This window comes from Rana temporaria, chromosome 11 (assembly GCF_905171775.1).
Source record: "Rana temporaria chromosome 11, aRanTem1.1, whole genome shotgun sequence".
NCBI classification, from domain to species: Eukaryota; Metazoa; Chordata; class Amphibia; order Anura; family Ranidae; genus Rana; species Rana temporaria.
This window is the reverse complement of record NC_053499.1, coordinates 150867640-150891346: the sequence shown is the minus strand read 5'-3', so window position 1 is coordinate 150891346 and position 23707 is coordinate 150867640. Positions and strand designations below refer to the sequence as shown.

General features: G+C 47.3%; 1 protein-coding gene and 1 non-coding gene across 3 annotated transcripts; both read left to right on the top strand.

The window, feature by feature from the left end:
• The first annotated feature begins 1260 nt into the window (after window positions 1-1260).
• Window positions 1261-22317, top strand: WDR88 (WD repeat domain 88). 2 transcript variants are annotated; one of them, XM_040329446.1, is made up of 12 exons: window positions 1261-1393; window positions 1558-1668; window positions 3870-3958; window positions 4591-4654; window positions 6994-7132; window positions 9287-9416; window positions 11593-11777; window positions 11985-12067; window positions 15529-15597; window positions 16062-16154; window positions 17110-17171; window positions 22134-22317. In XM_040329446.1, exons 1-12 carry the CDS (start codon window positions 1310-1312, stop codon window positions 22168-22170), a joined length of 1146 nt encoding a protein of 381 aa, XP_040185380.1. In that variant the 5' UTR covers window positions 1261-1309; the 3' UTR covers window positions 22171-22317. The 2 variants fall into 2 exon arrangements, with proteins under 2 accessions (XP_040185380.1, XP_040185379.1); XM_040329445.1 differs by lacking the exon at window positions 22134-22317 and having other exon boundaries at window positions 17110-17275.
• On the top strand, window positions 21859-21932 carry TRNAT-AGU. The gene has a single exon. It is a non-coding gene; the product is annotated as a tRNA-Thr (tRNA).
• Window positions 22318-23707: the final 1390 nt, after the last annotated feature.

Below are 23707 nucleotides of genomic sequence, written 5' to 3'. Positions count from 1 at the left end.
CATTCGTAGGAATGGTCCACCGCCATTGATCTCATTGGGCTCCATTGTTGTCATTGAAAAGAACTCTGCCCCTTTGTTGGTGTCAGTGAAGGAAATGGAGTCCCAGGGGCCGGATGAAAGCAAGCAAAGGGCCACATCCGGTCCCCGGGCCGCAGTTTGGAGACCTCTGCTATAGGAGATGGTCAAAGACAGCATGTATGGCTGAACCCAGTGTAAAAGGATATAGTATAGCAGGGCTGCGCCACACTATTTAAACCAGCTCTGCAAAGATCGAGGCCCGGATTCACGTAGAACCGCGTATCTTTGTGCAGGCGTAACGTATCCTATTTACGTTAAGCCTCCGCAACTTTGACAGGCATGTGCTGTATTCTCAAACCAAAGTTGCGGCGGCGTAGTGTAAATAGGCTGGCATAAGCCCCCCTAATTCAAATGTGGTAGATGTGGGGGTGGTAGATGTGGGGGTGTGTTATGTAAATTTAATGTGACCCCACATAAATGACGCTTTTTACGAACGGCGCATGGGCCGTCCGTGAAAGTATCCCAGTGCGCATGCTCCAAATTAACCCGCAAGAAGCCAATGCTTTCGACGTGAACGTAAATGACGCCCAGCCCTATTCGCCAACGACTTGCGCAAACGACGTAAAATTTTCAAAATTCGACGCGGGAACGATGTCCATACTTAACATTGGTACGCCTCATGTAGCAGGGGTAACTTTACGCCGGGAAAAGCCTAACGTAAACGGCGTATCTGCACTGCGTCGGCCGGGTGTACGTTCGTGAATTTGCGTATCTAGCTGATTTACATATTTCTAGGCGTAAATCAGCGTACACACCCCTAGCGCCCAGCGTAAATATGCAGTTAGGATACGACGGCGTAAGAGACTTACGCCGGTCGGATCTAATACAAATCTATGCGTAACTGATTCTAAGAATCGGGCGCATAGATACGACGGCTCGGACTCAGAGTTACGACGGCGCAGCAGCGCAGCTAATTCCCAAAATAAAAAAGTGATCTGGTGAAGATTAGTGAAGGGACAGGTAGGGGGGTCTGTGAAGCTTCCAGCCTGAACCAGCAGTAAATCCTCCAGAAAACATCAAACAATCCGTGCAGCGCACACACAGCGCTCGGTGTACAGGTTAGGCAGCTATTAACGCAAGCTCCGCCCACTCGCTAACTCTGCAATCATTTGGCTGGGCTTCTGGTGGGCGGGAGCAAGCTGGTTTCCATAGAGACACTGCTCGCTCTCCTTGTATTGGCCTGGTTGTAGCTGGTCTCCATGGAGACAGGGACTCCAGGAAGTGCAGCCACATGGATCCTCTGTGTGTACAGGAGGCCGAGCCTGTCCTGGAGGACAGCGGGGAGAAGGAGTGGAGGAGTGACAGATTGTCCCAGGTCACTGGTCAGGCTGTCATAGTGTTGGGGGGGGGGGGGCTCAGGGGACCTCCAGCCATGTGATGAGGTCTCAGTCTGAGTTGTGGGAAGATAATATGAATACAGATTTCAGGAAGCCAGGACAATGTCTAATGTTTGATATAAATTCTGCTCTTTTCCTGCAGATCCCATTCCGGATCCTGAGAGGACACCGAGGTTCGGTGAGCTCCTGTCACTTCTGCTGCCGGGATACAAAACTTCTAACCTGCTCACATGACCAGACCGCCAAACTCTGGGTAAGTCCTCGCCCAGCGGACACGGCCGTCTCTTGACTTCATCACCTTCTGAGTCAAGGAGACCGAGCAAGCATGCAGCAAGTGAAGCCGGCATGCTTTCCCAATCTGCATGCTTGGTCTGAGTCGGTCGCTGAGAATGGATTGAGGCAAAAGGATTGGCATGACTAGGCATGCCGTACAGTGCCATTGCATGGTGTACAGTACGTAATGCGAAGACACAGTACGATGGCACTGTACGTCATGCGATTTCACTTGCTGCATGCTTGCTCAGTCTCCTTGACGCACAGTTAAATGGTTGCAGCCAGACTCGGTGGAGGGAGATTCCTGCAGCATATTTGGCAAGTACAGAATCGCAGTTCATATAAAATAATATGCAAAGCGGTTGGAGGGAAGCTTCAGAATGGCAAAGATGTTTTTATTACAAATTATGTGAGCCGACTGCAGTTCCCTTTTTACTGAAATTTTGCATTTCCTGAACCGTTGCACTAATATCGTGTGACATAAAAAAATCGGAGCTGCCATTATTTTCTAGAGTGTTTACTTTCAGTAAATGTATTGGGCCAGATCCACGTAGATGGGCGCATCTTTAAATGGGCGTAGCGTATCGTAGTAACGCTACGCCGCCGCAACTTTGAGAGGCAAGTGCTGTATTCACAAAGCACTTGCCTCTAAAGTTACGGCGGCGTAGCGTAAATCTGGGAGCTGTTTGTGTAAACAGGGAGAGAGAAATGCTGATCTTCTGTTCATACAATGTATGAACAGAAGATCAGTCGTTTCCCCTAGTGAGGCCACTAGGGGTGTAACGGATCAAAAAACTCACGGATCGGATCGATCCTCGGATCAGGAGTCACGGATCGGATCATTTTCGGATCAGCGCAAAAAAAAAAAAATGTGTGTGTAATATATATATATATATATATATATATACACACATACACATACACACATACATTTCACGGGTGGATTAAAGAGGAAGCAGGTGAGGCTGTTTGGGACTTGTTAAAAGTACAATCTTGATGTTTTTACAGCTCTCTCTCTCTCTCTCTATATATATATATATATATATATATATATATATATATATATATATATATATATATATATATATATATATATATATATATATATATATATATATATATAGCTGTAAAAACATCAAGATTGTACTTTTAACAAGTCCCAAAGAGCCTCACCTGCTTCCTCTTTAATCCACCCGTGAAATGTGCTCTCCCCCCCCCCCCCCTCCTCCTCTCACACTAGTGCTTCTCTGCTACTATTCCCTCTCCATGTCTGCTTGCCAGAGCCCAGTGCACAGCGTGACACGCCTCCCCGGGGAGGCGGGGAGGCGTGTCACGCTGGGCTCTGGCAAGCAGACTGGGTGGAGCAAGATCGCTCCGGAGCTAGGCCGAAGCCGGGGACTTTCCTAGGCCTAGGCTCCGGAGCGCTCCGCGGATCGCGGGGTGTGCCGATCCGAACGGGGTGGCCCGTTCGGATCACGGATCGGTGACGATCCGTTACACCCCTAGAGGCCACCCCCCCCTACAGTTGGAACACACCCAGGGAACATACTTGACCCCTTCCCCGCCCCCTAGTGTTAACCCCTTCACTGCCAGTGGCATTTTTATAGTAATCCAATGCATTTTTATAGCACTGATCGCTATAAAAATGCCAATGGTCCCAAAAATGTGTCCGAAGTGTCCGCCATAATGTCGCAGTACCGAAAAAAAATCGCTGATCGCCGCCATTACTAGTAAAAAAATATATATTAATAAAAATGCAATAAAAATCCCCCCTATTTTGTAAACGCTATAACTTTTGCGCAAACCAATATGTAATTTGCGAAAAATATGTAGAAGAATACGTATCGGCCTAAACTGAGGGGAAAAAAAAAGTTTTTTTTATATATATATTTTATATTTATTATAGCAAAAAGAAAAAAATATATTTATTTTTTCAAAATTGTCGCTCTATTTTTGTTTATAGCGCAAAAACTAAAAACCGCAGAGGTGATCAAATACCACCAAAAGAAATCTCTATTTGTGGGGGAAAAAAGGACGTCAATTTTGTTTGGGAGCCACGTCGCACGACCGCGCAATTGTCAGTTAAAGCGACGCAGTGCCGAATCGCAAAAAGTGCTCTGGTCTTTGATCAGCAATATGGTCCGGGGGTTAAGTGGTTAATAATGGTGATTTGTTTTCTAGGATCTCTCTACCAGCACTCCTATCTGTGACTATGGAGGAGAACACACGGCTCCGATCTCACAGTGCAGCCCAACACCAGATAACAGAAGGTGATCGATCGTTGCATCATAAAGTGAATGTTTGTTTGCCGCCCCCCCCCCCCCCCCCCCCCCCCCAGAAAACCAAGTGGCCCTCTACTGGTAGACCTAGAGATACTGGTGTAGGTATCTCTAGGTCTCCAAGTAAAAGGCCACTTGGTTTGTTGTCCATTATGGCCACTTTCTTTGTCTCTTTAAAGCTGGCCATATATGGTTATATCGAAGTCAATTCATCGATCGGCTTGGGTACAACCAGCCAGTCAGATTTTTTTTACATGCAATTATTGCCGGCGACTATAGCCACTAGTAGTTAATCATTGTTCTCTGCCAGCAGAACACAGTAGCACTGCGGGAGGGATTCCCCCATTAGTACTGACTGTGTTGATAGGGGAATCCAAACAATTTTCTTTCCTTCCACCCGAGGGGTGCGGACTCCTGACCCTGTGCAGGTTAGAGGGGCCCCAGGTTGGTTCCTCTGGATCTGTTTGGCTCTGTGTCCCTTGTAGATCCTCTGGCTGCCCCCCAATCTGTCTGCTTTATATCTGTCACTTAGTGAGATTTGCCCATTCCCCAAAGTTGGCTCCCTTTATAACCATATAGAGGAGAAGGTATCCTCCTGACTATATTTATATCTGATTTTATAGAATGGTCACATCATCCTATGACAAAACGGTGAAGTTCTGGGACCTGGAGACGGGGAGGGTTCTGGTATGTACATCGACTTCTCGCACACAATCACATTTTACTATTTGTTTGTCTGTAACATATTTGCCATTCTTTTTTTTCTCCGTTATGTAAATCCTAACAATTTTCTCCTTTTGATCTGTTCATGTTACCAATGAAAGTGTTTTGTTATACAGTGAAACCTCGGATTGCGAGTAACGCGGTTAAAGACCTTTTCGCATTACAAGCCTTTCCGAGGGATTCCAAGTTCAGCCGAGCTGTCACGAGTATTTCTGAGACTCTCCGGCGCCCCCTTCATCTTTGGCCACATGCGGTATTGTATGCCATAGAAGTCAATGCGTAACAAATTATTTTAGTTTCCATTGACTTCAATAGGGAAACTCGCTTTGATATGCGAGTGCTGTGGATTACGAGCATTCTCCTGGAACGGATTATGCTCGTAATCCAAGGTTTCACTGTATCTGCTTAAAGTGGAGATCCAATAAAAAGTGGAACTTCTGCTCATCTGATTCCTCCCCCCCCCTCCGGTGCCACAATTGGCACCTTTCGGGGCGGAGGGGAGACAGGATACCTGTCTTTGACAGATATCCTTTCGTACTTCTGGGACCCTCAGCCACGGGTATCTTTCCCATTTCCAGGAGCCTCAGCCATGGATATCTTTCAAACTTCCGGAAGCCTCAGCCACGGGTATCTTTCTCACATCCGGGAGCCTCAGCCACGGGTATCTTTCCCACATCCGGGAGCCTCAGCCACGGGTATCTTTCCCACATCCGGGAGCCTCAGCCGTGGGTATCTTTCTCACATCCGGGAGCCTCAGCCGTGGGTATCTTTCCCACATCCGGGAGCCTCAGCCGTGGGTATCTTTCCCACATCCGGGAGCCTCAGCCGTGGGTATCTTTCCCACATCCGGGAGCCTCAGCCGTGGGTATCTTTCTCACATTCGGGAGCCTCAGCCGTGGGTATCTTTCCCACATCCGGGAGCCTCAGCCGTGGGTATCTTTCCCACATCCGGGCGCCTCAGCCGTGGGTATCTTTCCCACATCCGGGAGCCTCAGCCGTGGGTATCTTTCCCACATCCGGGAGCCTCAGCCGTGGGTATCTTTCCCACATCCGGGAGCCTCAGCCGTGGGTATCTTTCCCACATCCGGGAGCCTCAGCCGCGGGTATCTTTCCCACTTCCGGGAGCCTCAGCCACGGGTATCTTTCCCACATCCGGGAGCCTCAGCTGTGGGTATCTTTCCCACATCCGGGAGCCTCAGCCGTGGGTATCTTTCCCACATCCGGGAGCCTCAGCTGTGGGTATCTTTCCCACATCCGGGAGCCTCAGCCGTGGGTATCTTTCCCACTTCTGGGAGCCTCAGCCGTGGGTATCTTTCTCACATTCGGGAGCCTCAGCCGTGGGTATCTTTCCCACATCCGGGAGCCTCAGCCACGGGTATCTTTCCCACTTCCGGGAGCCTCAGCCACGGGTATCTTTCCCACTTCCGGGAGCCTCAGCCACGGGTATCTTTCCCACTTCCGGGAGCCTCAGCCACGGGTATCTTTCCCACTTCCGGGAGCCTCAGCCACGGGTATCTTTTCCACTTCCGGGAGCCTTAGCCTCAGGTATCTTTTCCACTTCCGGGAGCCCTAGCCGCTGGTATCTTTTCCACTTCTGGGAGCCCTAGCCGCGGGTATGCTTCCCACTTCCGAAAGCCTCAGCCACGGGTTTTGACGTCATGGCTGGGGCTCCTTCCCCTGTCGCCGGGCCAGTAGGAGAGAGGAGCGGGCCTTGCGCAGTAGGGCACCCTTACCCGCAATCGCACCCGACAGATGATGAAAATATCGACTGCAGTGCCGATATCGCTGGACTCCAGGACAGGTAAGTGTCCGATTATTAAAAGTCAGCAGCTGCAGTATGTGTAGCTGCTAGTTTTACATGTTTTTTGGGCGGACCTCCGCTTTAATAAATGTTAATCTTGTCTGAGTCCTCTGTACACTTCCTCTATTATCTCAAAGAGTTTTTCCAGTTCTTATCTTGGACTCCAGAATGATCAGCCTTTATGTTACACTGGACAGGGCTGACAATAGTCTGTCGGATAAACCATGTGTGTGTTGTAGAGATGTACTGTTTGTTTATTTATTTATTTTTTTATTTTCCCTGACGTGTGCTTTAATGATGGCGTTTTTTTCTGTTTCCTGTTGACTGCGTAATTAACATTTTTTTTCTGCATGTCTGTGATTAGAAGAACCGCGTGGATCCCATAGGTAGGAGTTTTTTTTTTTCACAGCAAGCATTGCAGATTTTCTGAAATGTCATTGGAGTTGCTAAATGAAAATCTTCATTAAATGCAGTTTGCTGATATTTTGTCTGTGGTTTTCAGTGGTCGGTGAGTTTGGATGGTCTGGTGACCTCCTGTAATGTTTCCGGTGATGGAAAGCTTGTGGTGTGCAGTGTGGATGTGGACAATGCGGTGTGCGTCATCGACTCAACCACGGCCTCCAAAGTTCTAAATATTAAAGGTATATAGTTTTTATTTTGATGTCTCTTGACACCTTGATAGTGATGTGCGGCTTTAACATTCACTTGTAAATAAGCTTAAAAGGTTTGTAAACCCTCGTGTTTTTTTCTGGCAGGTCAACGGGTATTTTTTCTATATTGGCAAGGTTTTTAAAGAGATAAAACACAGGGAAGCATGCATGTATTGCAAAAGCGCGCTGCATAGTTCGTTGGGTTGTCTTGCCTTGACATATCCTGTAATGGCTTAGATCAACCTTTCTTAAACTTTTTTTTTTTTTTTTTTTTTTACTACAGAGAAACCCCTACTATGATGGGACTTGCAGGTCATGGTTCCTTAAAGTGGAGGTTCCACCTGAAAAATAATTTTCCACCAAAAAATAAATAAATAAATAAATAAATAAATGGGAAAAAAAAATATTTTTTTACTTACCCTAAATAGCTGTTGCTATGCTAGAAGTGCCGAATCTGCCTCTTCATCCTCCGCGGTGGATTCTCTTTCTCCTCCTACACTCGGTGTCTTCTTGTGAATGGGGCGCGCTGCATTCTGGGAACTGTGTGTGTCCCAGAAAGCAGCCGGCCCATTCACAAAGCGCCGCGCTGCTCGCGCATGCGCAGTAGGAAACGGGCAGTGAAGCCGTACGGCTTCACTGCCTGTTTCCCTTACTGTGGATGGAGGCGCTTGGAGTTGCCAGGATCGAGGATCGGCCTCGGCGAGGGCCGACGTCGCTGGCGGCTAGGACAGGTAAGTGTCCTTATTAAAATTCAGCAGCTCCAGTGTTAGTAGCTGCTGACTTTAAATTTTTTTTGTTTTTGTAATGGAACCTCCACTATAAGGTCATCAGAAGGTTGTAGAAAATTTTAGGTAAAATAATAAAGAATGGGGACTGCGACAACTGTAGTGACCCCTTACATTGGTGTTCAGTGTAGATTTGACCCTTTACATTAGTGGTCAGCGTAGGCGTTTTCTCCTACATTGGCAGTCAGCGTAGGTTAGACCCCTTAGATTGGCAGTCAACCTAGACATGACCCCCTAGATTGGTGGTCAGCCTAGACGTGACCCCTTAGATTGGCCGTCGGCCTAGACGTGACCCCTTAGATTGGCGGTCAGCTTAGACGTGACCCCTTAGATTGGCGGTCAGCCTAGACGTGACCCCTTAGATTGGCGGTCAGCCTAAAGGTAACCCCTTAGATTGGCGGTCAGCCTAAAGGCAACCCCTTAGATTGGCGGTCAGCCTAAAGGCAACCCCTTAGATTGGCGGTCAGCCTAAAGGCAACCCCTTAGATTGGCGGTCAGCCTAGCCGTGAGCCCTTAGATTGGCGGTCAGCCTAGCCGCGAGCCCTTAGATTGGCGGTCAGCCTAGTCGCGAGCCCTTAGATTGGCGGTCAGCCTAGCCGCGAGCCCTTAGACTGGCGGTCAGCCTAGCCGCGAGCCCTTAGACTGGCGGTCAGCCTAGCGGCGAGCCCTTAGACTGGCGGTCAGCCTAGCGGCGAGCCCTTAGACTGGCGGTCAGCCTAGCCGCGAGCCCTTAGATTGGCGGTCAGCCTAGACGCGAGCCCTTAGATTGGCGGTCAGCCTAGACGCGAGCCCTTAGATTGGCGGTCAGCCTAGACGCGAGCCCTTAGATTGGCGGTCAGCCTAGACGTGAGCCCTTAGATTGGCGGTCGGCCTAGACGTGAGCCCTTAGATTGGCGGTCGGCCTAGACGTGAGCCCTTAGATTGGCGGTCGGCCTAGACGTGAGCCCTTAGATTGGCGGTCGGCCTAGACGTGAGCCCTTAGATTGGCGGTCGGCCTAGACGTGAGCCCTTAGATTGGCGGTCACTAGACCCCTTAGGTTAATGGTCTGCGTAAAAGTGGTCCCTGACATTGGTGGTTGGTGTAAGTAGGAGGTCAATTTGCCATTGCTGTCTTCTCAAGGAACCCCTAGCATCATCGGGAGGATCCCCAGGATTCCACAGAACCTTGATTGAGAAATGATGCTGACTAATTTAAGGCAGCCCTGGGAATCATTGCGTCTATCAGTGGGATATTTTTATCTATTTTGGGGTTTAAGAAGTGCAGCCAGGCTGGCAAGGCGATACCCAACCTCTTCCAGAGGCGATCGTGTCCTTGACATCATAGAGGATGTAAGCTTTTTATATCATTGTCACTTTTCAGACCAGCACACATCCACTATAACCCGATGCTGCTTTGACCCCAAGAGTCAGAGGATTTGTTCAGTGTCATCAGACCGAGCAATCAAATTGTGGGATATGACCGCTCAGCGCACCACCATCAACATCAGCGGGTAAGGTGAAACATGGACATCCCATGGGGGAAAAAAAATCTGAATTTTTCACTCCGATGACAAACAATGGGCCATATTCTGAGTAAAGTTACGATGGAGTATCTCAGGATACTCCATCGTATCTCTCTTTTTTGGCCCGCGTATCTATGCGAGTGATTCTTAGAATCATTTTCGCATAGATACACTGAAGGTCCAACATGTGTAAGTCACTTACACTGTCGGATCTTAAATGTAATTACTCCGCCGGCCGCTTGGTGGCGTTTACGCTCAGGTCTCATTTGTTTATGCAAATGAGCCTGATACGCCGATTCCCGAACGAATTTGCGTCGCTTACGTCGTTTGCGTAGGCGTAAGGTTACCCCTGCTATATGAGGGGTAACCTTACGCCAGTCCCACGTAGGCCATGTTAAGTATGGCGTCGGGTCCGCGTCGGGTACGTCGTTTTACTAAGTCGTTCTTGAATACGACTTTACGTCAATGACGCACACGTCGGCGTCATTTGACGTTTTACGCCGAGAACTGGAGCATGCGCACTGGGCTATTTTAAGCCCGGCGCATGCGCAGTTCATTAGAATCGGGGGCGCGCTTAATTTAAATAGAAGCCGCCCCCTTGGAGATACGCGGGGATACGCCAGGCCAAATACACTCCGCCGCCCCAAACTACGGAGAAAGTGTTTGGGGAATACAGCACTTGCTCCTGTAGGTTGGGGGGGGCGGAGTGTAAATGGCTTACGCGCCGCCCGCCGGAAATCTACGAGAATATGGCCCAATCTCTTTATGCTTATAGACTTGAAACTTGAATTGTTATTGTAACATTTAGGAGGAGAGAGCAGAGTAACCGAAAGATAAACTCATCAGTCTGCTGCTTCTCTCTTCTCCATCCAATCAAAGGCTGGGGGAGGGAAAAGACCCGTAAAGGCCTTGTTCACTTGGATGGTAAAAATCGGCAGTTTAGCCAAGTTTTTTTACTGCCCCTACAACTGCCCATTGAAAACCTTACACGGTAGTTGGAGGCGTTTGTACCCTTGTTGTGGCAGTAATGCTTTCCTTTGCAGCCAAGTAAGATTTAACTCGGCATGATGAGGTTCAATGTTCAGAATTTATAAAGCTTGTCTGAGCGTTCAAAAAAAAGGGGGAGGGGGCAGAGATCTGAAGTTACACTTTGCAATGCTCAGTGAGTAGAGCTCTGAGAGCTGATTGGAGAGGAGGGACACTCCCACCCACCTCCTCCACACAGGAACAGAGCTGAGGCTGTCAATCAGCTAGAGGTCCCTCCCGTGTCACCATTTTTCTCTTGGTGTCAGGAAAACTGGTCAGAAGTGACTCATGCTGATGGCAGAGAAATTAGACCGTGGACAGAAATGACACAGAGGGCCAGATACACAGAAAAAGTATGCCGAGGTATCTGCTGATACTCCGGTGTACTTTCAAATTTGCCGCGTCGTATCTTTAGTTTGAATTCTCAAACCAAGATACGACGGCTTCTGCCTTCGATCCGACAGGCGTACGCCTTCGGATCGTAGGTGTAATACTTCGGCGCCCGCTGGGTGGAGTTTGCGTCGTTTTCCGCGTCGGGTATGCTAATTAGCAGTTTACCGCGATCTACGAAGTTACTCACGGTCGTCGCATTCTCTTACGTCGTCGCTAGTCGGCTTTTCCCGGCGTAAAGTTACGACTGCTATTTCGTGGCTTATATTTAGACTAGCCATGTTAAAGTATGGCCGTCGTTCCCGCGTCTTAATTTTAAATTTTTTTTTTTTTTGCGTAAGTCGTCCATGAATAGGAAAGGACGTAACTTACGTCGCCGTTCAAAAAATTACGTCGGTGCGACGTCATTTCGCGCAAAGCACGGCGGGAAATTTCAAAACTGAGCATGCGCAGTGCGTTCGGCGCGGGAACGCGCCTAATTTAAATGATACACGCCCCATTTGAATTAGGCGGGCTTGCGCCGGAAGGATTTACGCTGCGCCGCCGCAAGTTTACAGGCAAGTGCTTTGTGAATCAAGCACTTGCCTGTAAAACTTGCGACGGTGTAACGTAAATGCTATACGTTACGCCGCCGCAATTGTACATGAATCTGGCCCTTAGTTCTCTTATAGTACACACTATAGAGGGATATGCTTTGTTCATATTTCATGTCTGAGGTTTACATCCACTTTTAATAATTATCTTGTAGAGCGCACAACAATGTTATATCAGACTGCAGCTTCAGTAACAATGGGCTTCTACTCTGCACGGCCTCCTGGGATAAGAGTATAAAGCTTTGGGACATTAACGCCGGAGAGTACCGCCATGGTGGTCCGGATAGTCTGCTCCACGCACACAGCGGGTCTGTCAGCTCCTGCGCATTTTCAGAAGACGGTGAGTCAAGCAAGTCATTTAATAAACGGTTCAAGCAAAGTTCTGTGTCACTAATTGCACTGTGCAGATTTCTGGAGGATGTTTAGTGCTCATTTCACTAATACAATCAATGCAGAGAAATCAGATTGGTTAATCAGGGTTATGGATTTTTCCTTGGGCCCTTTTACAACCAATCGCTGACTGTTTCTTGCTGTCTCCTTTTTTTAGGCTCCACCCTTGTATCTGGAGGATATGACAGAACAATCGTTGTGTGGGATGTGAGTTCAGCATGCAAGAAACTTGTCCTCAAGGTAATTCATGGCATCAAAAGGGTTAAAGTGATTCTAAACGTAAAACCTTTGTTTTTTGTACTTAAAAAAAAAAAAAAAAAACATATTGGGCCAGATTCTCAAAAGAGATACGCCGGCGTATCTGAGTCTGCCCGTCGTATCTATGCGCCTGATTCATAGAATCAGTTACGCATAAATAACCATTAGATCCGACAGGTGTAAGGCTCTTACGCTGTCGGATCTTAAATGCAATTTTTTTTTTCGCCGCTAGGTGTCGCCGACGTCGTTTTCCCGATCAAGTATGCAAATTAGCAAAGTATGCGAATTCCCGAACGTACGCCCGACCGACGCAGTGAAGTTACGACGTTTACGTAAGATTTGCGACGCGTAAAGTTGCCCCTGGGTATATGAGGCGCAGTCAATGTTAAGTATGGCCGTCGTTCCCGCGTCGAAATTTGAAAATTTACGTTGTTTGCGTAAGTCGTCCGTGAATGGCGATGGACGCCATTTACGTTAACGTCTAAACCAATGACGTCCTTGCGACGTCATTTAGCGCAATGCACGTTGGGAAATTTTAGGGACGGCGCCTAATTTAAATGATCCACTCCCCCTACCCGGATCATTTGAATTAGGCAGGCTTGCGCCAGAGGATTTACGCTACGCCGCCGCAACTTTACAGGCAAGTGCTTTGTGAATCAAGCACTTGCCCGTAAAACTTTCGGCGGCGTAACGTAAATGAGATGCATTACGCCGCCGCAAAGATGCGGCGATCTACAAGAATCTGGCCCCATATGCTTACCTGCTCTGTGTAAAGGTTTTGCACAGAGCAGCCCTGATTCTCCTTTTATTCGGCCCGACGCTCTTGGCTCCTCCCCCCTTTTGAGTGCCCCCATAGCAAACAAGGGACAGGGAAGCTGGTCAGAGTTGATGGGAAGATGGATGGGGCCAAATACAGGACAATCTTGGAAGAAAACCTCTTGGACCCCTTTCACACTGGGCGCTTTTCAGGCGCTATAAGGCTAAAATAGCACCTGCAAAGCGCCCTTGAAACAGCCGCTGTTGTCTCTCCAATGTGAAAGCCCAGAGGGCACCGCTGGCAAAGTGGTGCCGCAGCAGCACTTTGCGGTGGTTTTAACCCTTTCTTGGCTGATAGCGGGGGGTTAAATGCGTCCCGCTATCGGCCGAATACCCCCGCATATACGGCGGTAAAGCGCCGCTAAAAATAGCAGCGCTTTACTGCGGACGCCCCAGTGTAAAAGGGGTCTTAGAGCCGGCAAAAGACTTGAGACTAAGGCGGAGGTTCACCTTCCAGCAGGACAACGATCCTAAACATACAGCCAGAGCTACAATGGAATGGTAGATCAAAGCATATTCATGTGTTAGAATGACCCAGTCACAGCCCAGACCTAAATCACATTGAGAATCTGTGGCAAGACTTGAAAATTGCTGATCACAGACGCTCTCCATCCAATCTGACAGAGCTTGAGATATTTTGCAAAGAAGAAGAATGGGCAGAAATGTCGCTCTCTAGATGGGCAAAGCTGGTAGAGACACCCCCAAAAAGACTTGGAGCTGTAATTTCAGAGAGAGGCGGTTCTACAAAGTATTGACTCCGGGGGGCGCCATACAAATGTACCCCCCCACACTTTTCACATATTTATTTGTAAAAAAAATTGAAAAACATTTATCATTTTCCTTCCACTTCACAATTATGAGCCACTTTGTGTTGTTCTATCGCATAAAATCCCAATAAAATACATTTACGCTTTTGGTTGTAACATGACGAAATGTGGAAAATGTCAAGGGGTGTGAATACTTTGTGTGTGTGTGTGTGTGTATGTGTATGTGTATGTGTATGTATATGTGTATGTACACACACACACACTGAATGCCTGGATTCACATACAGCGGCGCATATTTATGCCGCCGTAGCGTATCTCCTTTTCACTCCGACGCAGCGTAGAGAGGTAAGCCGGCGTAGGTGGAAGTGGGCGTGACCCCATGCAAATGATGGGCCGAGCACCAGACAGATATGTATAACGAACAGCGCATGCGCCGTCCCGTGGATGCATCCCAGTGCGCATGCTCAGAATCATGTCGGAACTACTCCCTAAGATACATCGGATTACTGCCTACGGCGTGAACGTAACCTACGCTTAGTCATATTCACGTCCTACGTAAACTACGTAAAATACGTTGGCTTGAGTTCCCTGGTGCAGCCCTTTGCATGGATGCTGCTGAGTTACACCTCCTTTATGGGGCATAACTTTACGCCGGACGTATGATTTTACACGCACTGCGTCGGACGTACGTACTTTCGTGAATTGGTGTATATCCCTCATTTGCATATGTGAATAGAATATCAATGGGAGCGCCAAATACGTCCAACGTAAATATGCGCCCACTCTACGCCGGCGTAGGCAAGTTACGTCGGTCGGAGGAAGCCTATTTTCAGGCGTATCTTAGTTTCTGAGTCCGGCGCATAGATACGACGGTGCATATTTGCACTTACGCGGCGTATCTTGAGATACGTCGGCGCAAGTGTTTTGTGAATCTGGGCTATACTGTATAAACCGACCCGAATATAAACCGAGGCACCTATTTTTACCACAAAAAAATGGGAAAACGTATTGACTCGAGTATAAGCCTAGGGTGTCCATCTGCATGCCTCACTGTGCCTCACTTTGCCTCAATATGCCCATGCCTCACCGTGTCCATGACTAGACTAACGTTTAACATGGGAGTCTATGAAAGGGGTGTCCGGCTTTGAAAAATCGCTGCTCCCCAGCCGTAGGTCCCCCTGACAACAAACTTTGCACATTTGTAAAGGAGGAGTGGGGCTACAGGTGTGCCAAGTTTGGGGTCCAGGGGACCTACGGCCGGCCAGTACCGGGTCCCCAAATTCCAGGAGATCAGGCGCAAAAAGGTGACTCGAGTATAAGCCGAGGGGGCATTTTCAGCACAAAAAAAGTGCTGAAAAACTCGGCTTATACTCGAGTGTATACGGTGTGTGTGTGTATATGTATATGTATGTGTGTATATATATATATATATATATATATATATATATATATATATATATATATATATATATATATATATATATATATATATATATATATATATATATATATATATATATATATGTATAATATATATATATATATGTATAATATATATATATATATATGTATATATGTATGTGTGTATATATATATGTGTATATATATATATATATATATATATATGTATGTATATATATATATATATATATATATATATATATATATATATATATATATATATTATACTTATGGCACGCAATGTATTTCCAGGATTACCCAGTTATGGGCTCAGGAGCAGCCCCAGCATGTTCTATTTTTCATTTAAATATCATTCAATTCAGATTTATTTCCGTTTCTGCTGGAATATGTGATTATACATTGCATGATGACTCCAGCTTCTTTCTGGTCACTCCATAGGGCCACACAGACTGGGTGATGGACGTGGCGCTGAGCTCTGATAAGAAATGGATTCTATCTGCTTCAAAGGTGAGGAACCTTGTAGCTGATGGCTGTTTAAAGGGTGTAATTAGTCAGTGTAGACACATGGAACGCTGTGTCTATGTAAGGATTCTTGGCCTGTAGCATGAAACGCATACTGAATATTTTTTACTGGAAACAGAGGCAGGAGCAGACAAGACGGATACTGCTGATTGCACAGTTGATGTTTTCACTACCATGTTCTTTTCTAAAAAGTTTACCATAAAAGCGGAGTTCCCCTTTAGTGGCTCTGTAGCAGTTTCAGTTACAGCACGGGTGCTCAACCTGTGGCCCTCCAGCTGTTGCGGAACTACAAGTCCCATCATGCTTCTGCCTTTGGGAGTCATGCTTGTTTGTTCAATTGACAGCCTTGCAATGCCTCATGGGACTTGTAGTTCCTCAACAGCTGGAAGGCCACAGGTTGAGCACCTGTGAGTTACAGGATTGATATCGGATCTCTTTTGCTCCTGCAGGATTCTACACTAAGACTGTGGGATATAGAGAACTGCGAGGAGATCCCTGCCGTGATTGAGAACAAGAAAGCGATTGGTCCCCGACTTGCCCAGGTGATGACAATCTTCAGAGATTTTACTGAGCGGTCTATAAATATTTTTAAAAATATAAAGAATAAACTGCGCTGTGTATAATACAAATATAAGCCGCCACACAACTTTGGAATAGAATAATAAGGTCAATTGGAACAATGTAGCGCTAATATCTGTGTAAAGATATGGAAAGAACCCACATCTAAAAGATAACAAATCACATCTACATATATTAATACATGACTAAATCTTAAAGTGTCACCCCGTGACCTTACTAAACATATTAGTGTGCCAACATATAGTAAAGGCTTGAAAATAATCAGGGCCGCCATCAGGAATTATGGGGCCCCTTACACAGCTTCAGGCATGGGCCCCCTGGAGCGCTAAGGGGGGGGGGGGGTGCTCCTGCCAGGACAGATCTGTCCCCTTGCTGAAATCCCCCATCTCAGCACAAATCTTTGTTCCCCCTCCCCCACAAAAAATCACAAAAAATCCCCCTCCTAGCACAAATTCACTACCCCTAATATGTCCCCTCTTGGTAAACATCTTTTGCCCCCATCCCAACATAAATCCCCACTCTTAGTTCCCCCCCAAAACTTACCCTCCTAGAAGAAAACGTATCCCCTGCAGCCCCTCTAAATTCCCCCTTCTAACACAAATCCACCCCCCCCCCAATCTCCTTGTGCCCCCCCCCCCAACCTCACATGATACCACAGTGCTCGTATTTTTTCAGGGTCCTCCCATTTCCACAAACGGTACTGATCAGCGTTGCTGGTTATCACTCCCATACTGGGAAATACCCGGAATCCATCGTTCCCTTTTCTCTATGGGACTTTGAGCCTTTCATTGTGCTGCGGTTAAATGGAAAGTAAAGCTGTATGGGGGAGGGGGGGGGGGTCACCACTGTTGGCAGGGACAAGCCTCTTCTATAGTCAGCCTGTTATGAGCCTAACCATCATCATGTGTGTCTTTCCAGTGTGAAGCGTGCCAGAAGCCTTTTCCCATCATGCACTGCGACAATACCAACGTCACCCACAGGTGTGTTTTTTGTCGTCATTCTACGTCCTCCAGAGGCAGCCTTCCCCCCGTGCCTCTAACCCTATGTACACCCCTGGAATAAAAACTTTTCTTTTTTACCATGATTGTGTGTATGTGCGTTTCTAAATGTAATGAAGTGAGGGGTACATTGTTGCCATGGGCGTCCGGAGGTAGGAGCAGGGGGGGGGGGCCAAGCACCCCCCCTTGCCCCTACCTGTGAAGGTCCTCTTTAAAGGCTAAAATCCTATGATAAATTTTCTGTAAAAAAAAAAAAATATTGGCCCCAAGAATTCTCGGCGGTTACGTTATTTGAGCTTCCGCGAATTGAAAATCCACAAATTTTGGATGTGGTAAAAAAATTACCTATAAATGGTTCACATGGCGGGCAGCTTTAAAGTCGCCCGACTCCCGTGCAACTCTAGAGCTGCCCCGTACAGCGCGGCTTGCAAAACAACTTCTGTATAGAAGTCAATGCAAGCCGATCTGAAGTCGCCCCCAAGTAGTACAGGAATCTTTTTCTAAGTTGGACCGACTTGAGTCGCTCCTATCAGAACGGTTCCATTGTACTGAATGAATCGCGACTTATTGGGCTGTCAAGTCGCCTGACAGGTCGCCCCTGTGTGAACCGGCACTTATGATGTGGGAATGCTAGGCTGGGAAAAAATCCGCAAACGAATGAGGCCGTGAACTCTGGACTGCGACTTTGCGGGGGTCGACTGTAATATACATAAAGAGAGAGATCTAAGAATTTCCAAATGTTTTCTTCTTGATCCATTCCTACCACTTCCCTTTAACCACTTGCCGACCGCCGCACGGCGATGTACGTCGGCAGAATGGCACGGCTGTGCATATTGGTGTACAGGTACTTCCCCTTTAATATGCACAGCCGTGGGTCGCGCGTGCGCCCGCGACCCGGTCAGGAACTCCGTGACAGCGTCCGCAAGACCCGCCATAATGTCGCAGTCACGATAAAAATAGCTGATCGCTGCCATTACTAGTAAAAAAAAAAATATTAGCAGCCTCAGTTTTTTTCTGCCTAGCAAAGGAGGACGTATGGCTCCCTTTGGGCCCAGTACCCTGAGGAAAATTTTTGTTTTTTGTTTTCTTTTTAATTTTATTTATTTGAGAATCTTCTATCAACTGCCGGCTGAGTGACAGGCTGGATATATAGATCCTTGCAGTCTCCTCAGTCCGGCCAGCGAGCGTGAGCACGCCATTGCTAAGGGCTGGGTCTGCCACGATATCCCATGACTCCTGGGGTGGCCGGTGGGCTTTTTGCTCCAAGGTCCACATCTGACTGGGCTGTGGTGTTGTCCCACTCACAGTGGACCGGGCCGACAGCTACTCCAACGCGGTTGTATGCCTGTCAGGAATGCTCCAGTGGGTCCCCGCATGGACGGGTAAGTACAGTCCTTCCTGCTTCTGCAGGTCGGTATGGCTGGGCATTCCTGGGGTTTGGGGGTCCTCCTATCCTCCCTTTCCCTGCTCTCTGTCATGTTTCCCCTTGCTGCTCTACTGCTCCTTTTCCCACCAGGGGACTGTGGGGTGTCTGGGCCCATATTTTTCGGTGGGGGTGTGCTTTGCCTCAGGGAGGCCCCATTAGGCCTTCTTATCCACATCGCGGCGTTTCGCCGGCGCCATTTTTTTGTAGTCTGCTGTTTGCATTGGAAATTCCCACTGGTGGCCATTTTGTTGTGGTTGCGCTATGGCGCATCTTGCTATTGCGGTTGGCCATTTTTCGGTTGGCCATTTTACCCCTCCCCCCCCCGCCATCTCCTGGGGAATGCTATGACTCAGACTCCGACCTGCCTGCGGCACAGGACCCCGGTTCAGTGTTGTCTGAGGATGTGGACCAGGACCTTCCTTGTGAGGAAGACTCCTCAATTGGGTCAGTACAGGACAGGGCACTTGTTAGTGCGCTTATCAGTGCTGTAAGGGACACCCTTAAGCTGGATAGTGCAGCTGAGGCATCCACTGAGGGCTCAGTCTTTTTTGGATTCCACAAGTCGGACCGCTCTGTGAAGGGTTTTCCTTATGTGTCCTTTTCTGACAAGTTCATTGATAAGGAATGGGAAAAGCCGCAGAAGTCCTTTGTAGTTCCTCAGCGCCTGGCGGTCCGTTACCCCTTTGAGGACAGCCTTTTGAAAAAAATGGGCTTCTCCTCTGGTAGTTGACCCCCCGGTTGCCCGGTTAAATAAGGTGACCACCCTTCCTGTAAAAGGGACACCTGCCTTCAAGGGTCATACTGATAGGAGGTCCGAGGCGCTGACCCGCTCCATGTTTACCATGCTTGGGTCTACTTTGCGACCTGTTGTGGCTGCAACCTTGGTGTCTCAGACACTCTCACTGAATGGGCAAACGTTTTGCACCAAACTGTGGAGGAGCATTAGCTTCCTCCCGAATTTTTTAGACTGGCTGACCAGTTGGTCCAGGGCCTTTGTATATGTCTGTGATGCTACTCTAGAAGCAGCCCCCTTGATATCCAGAGGTTCTGTGTCAGCGGTGGTTTTGCGCCGCTTGATTTGGCTGAAATGCTGGTCTGCTGACCAAGCATCCAAAAAAACCCTGGCAGATTTAACCTTCAAGGGTGGGAGACTTTTTGGTACCTCGCTGGACGACATTATCAAGGATGTCACTGGGGGTAAGAGCACTCTCCTCCCTCAGTTCACCAAGAGGAAGGAGCCGCGCCGTAAGCTGGGTCCTTCGTTTCCCACTCAGAAGCGGTATTTTCGTCAGTCAAGGCCCGCGGGTAAACCCTCCTAGGCCGACAAAGGCTCAGCTGGGGGGGAAAAAATGTCCCTGGGTGGGTAAGCCGAACAAACTGGCATCCAAACCCGCCACTGCATGAAGTCTTGCCCCCACCCGACTCATGGGTGGGGGAACGGCTTTGCAGGTTCACAGCTCGGTGGACCTCCCTGCTCTCCGACCAGTGGGTCTGTGAGGTGGTCTCTTCGGGGTACAAGATAGTTTCTTTCCTATCCGCCGAACAGATTCTTTCCCTCAAGTCTCCCTCTCATTCCGGCTCGTCAGGCTGCCCTACTGGGGGCAGTGCAGGACTTGCTAAGTTACAGGGTAATTTTACCCGTTCCGCAGGACGAGAGGTGTCAGGGTTTTTATTCAAATCTGTTTGTGGTCCCAAAGAAGGACGGGGTCCGTCCAATCTTGGGCCTCAAAGCCCTAAACGTCTTTGTGAAAGTAAGGAAGTTCCGCATGGAATCCATTCGCTTGGTGATGGCTGCGCTCCATTTGGGGGTCTTTCTGGCGTCCTTGGACATCAAGGATGCATACTTGCATGTTCCAATTTGCGCAAGTCACAGGCCTATGCTGTTAGGGGGCGGGCGCCCCCCTTTCCGATCACGGCACTTTCGACCAGGGCAATTGGTGCTTCCTGGGCTTTCCGACATCAAGCATCTGTCTCACAGGTGTGCAAGGTGGCGACTTGGTCATCCATTCACACTTTTTCCAAATTTTACAAGGTTGATGTGAGTGCATCTTCTGATGCTTCCTTCGGCAGCAAGGTTTTGCAGGTGGCTGTTTAAAGTTGCACCTCCTCCTTGAGGAGCTCTGCCTGTTTGGGGTGAAGTTGTTTGTTTTTACTGATACTGTTCCCACCCCTCGTTTTTTGACACTGCTTGGGGACGTCCCACTTGTCAAGACTTGAGAGTGCTGTGTCCGTCCATGGACGATAAGAGAAAATAGGATTTTTTGTACTCGCCGTAAAATCCTTTTCTCTGTCTACCATGGACGGACACAGCCCCCACCCGTCCTTTTTAGGTTTGTACTGCTTGTTACGAACTGAGGCTGCATGCTGCAGGGAGGAGGGTTATGTCCAGGGGGACCGCCCCCTGGGCGGGGCTGTTCAACTCTGTTAAAGTAACATGTATTTAATTATCTAACATGTTCTGCCTAGTCCTCTCCTGTGAACAGGAACATAACCCACTTGTCAAGACTTGAGAGGGCTGTGTCCGTCCATGGACGACAGAGAAAAGGATTTTACGGTGAGTACAAAAAAATCCTATTTTTGTAGACGCTATAAATTTTGCGCTAACCAATCAATAAACGTTTATTGCGATATTTTTATTTTTTTACCAAAAATATGTAGAAGAATACGTATCTGCCTAAACTGAAGAAAAAAAATTATATATATATGTGTGTGTGTGTGTATGTATGTGTATGTGTATGTGTATGTATATATGTATATATATGTATATATATATATATATATATATATATATATATATATATATATATATATATGTGTGTATGTATATATGTGTGTGTGTGTGTGTGTATGTATGTGTATATATATATATAATGTGTATGTATATGTGTTTTGGGGATATTTATTATAGCAAAAAGTATTGCATTTTTTTTCAAAATTGTCGCTCTTTTTTTGTTTATAGCGCAAAAAATAAAAGCCGCAGAGGTGATCAAATGCCACCAAAAGAAAGCTCTATTTGTGGGAAAAAAAAGGACGCCGATTTTGTTTGGGAGTCACGTCGCACGACCGCGCAATTGTCGGTTAAAGCGATGCAGTGCCGAATCGCAAAAAGGGGCCTGGTCCTTTAGTAACAAAATGGTCAGGGGGTTAAGTGGTTAAAAGCACTACATTCCAGCTGCAGTACCAAAAGCCACCAGCTGCAGGAGCATCCCATGTAAGAGACTTGTTGTGGCTGGAACAGCGTGCGGCGCCGTGGCTTAGTTGGTTAAAGCGCCTGTCTAGTAAACAGGAGATCCTGGGTTCGAATCCCAGCGGTGCCTTGGGTAAAGGAAAACAACCTTTTGTTTTGTCTTTTTTGTTTTTTTTTATTCGCTTTTTCCTTAAATAGGATTCATTTAGGTACCCATTTGATACTTTATTAACATTTTTTTCCATGGCAGACCATAGTTTATTATTTTTTCATGGCAGTTCATGATTTCTGTAGTTTAGATTTATTTTTTTATTTTTCACTTGCACTTTAGGAATGCTGAAATTTTGAAGAGGAAGGGTGAGAAATGATTTCTGTAAATTGCATCTTACAACCATGTCGCTACTCTGCACAGAATTATAGTGCAGCAGGTGAAGAGCGCCACCTGGTGGTCAAACAGAGGTAACGCAGTCTTTCTGTGGTTGTGGTGGACCAGAGCCAGATGGATAACTGCTAAAATATTGATAATGATTGATAATGATAATAATGATTGATAAAGGCAATCTCTATGAAAGCCCCACCTGCTTCAATATTTTTTAATTACATTTTCTTTCAGTTTAACTAGACCTGGGATATCGAAACCCAAGAACAAACGTTTTTTTATCTTTTCCAGATTACCCATCCTTATGTATTTTTTTTTCTTTAAGCTATATAGGGCCAGATTCTTAAAAGGCTTACGACGGCGCAACGCCATTTGCGCTGTCGTAAGTCCTAATCTGGCCCGGCGTATCTATGCGACTGATTCTTAGAATCAGTTACGCATAGATATCCCTTAGATCTGACAGGCGTAAGGCTCTTACGCTGTCAGATCTTAAATGCAATTTTTTTTCCCGCCGCTAGGTGTCGCCTCTTCGTTTTCCCCGTCGTCTATGCAAATTAGCTATTTACGCCGATTCCCGAACGACGCAGTGAATTTACAACGTTTCCGTAAGCGCAAACTTGCCCCTGCTATATGAGGGGCAAGTTTACGTAGGTCCGTCGTATGCCATGTTAAGTATGGCGTCGGGTCAGCGTCGTCTTTTTCCGTCGTTTTCGTAAGTCGTTCGCGAATACGACTTTCTGTCAGTGACGCTCACGTCGGCGTCATTGACGTTTTCCGTCGTGAGCTGGAGCATGCGCACTGGGCTATTTTTATGCCCGGCGCATGCGCAGTTCGATCGTCGCGGGGGCGCGCATAATTTAAATACAAGCCGCCCCTTTTGAATTACGCGGCCTTACGCCGGGCCATTTACACTACGCCGCCGCAAATTACGGAGCAAGTGCTTGGAGAATACGGCACTTGCTCCAGTAATTTGCGGCGGCGTAGTGTAAATGCCTTACGCTACGCCGCCGCGGATTCTACCAGAATCTGGCCCATAATCTTCAAATTCAAAAATACTTCTGGATCCTGAAAAGGATCCAGTGCTTTTGTCCCTTTCATAGGTGTGCGCAGCCTATTGCATTAGGGTGTGCACCCCAAAGCTCAAACATATTTGCATGTGTATATACAGTATACTGATGGTGTCAGTAGGGCAGTGGGCAGTGTTGGTAGTTTTTAATTTTTATTATATATTTATTTTATTTTAGGAGCCCCATTTAGGATGCTTTGGTGAAATATCAGGGGTCTATTTCTGTGCGTTACTGCACACTTAACGCAGTATATTTCTGTGCATTACTGCACACTTAACGCAGTATATTTCTGTGCATTACTGCACACTTAACGCAGTATATTTCTGTGCATTACTGCACACTTAACGCAGTTTATTTCTGTGCATTACTGCATGTTTAATGCAGTATATTCCAATGTGTTGCTGCACATTTAATGCAGCGTATTTCTGTGCATTAGTGCACGTTTAACGTTGTATATTT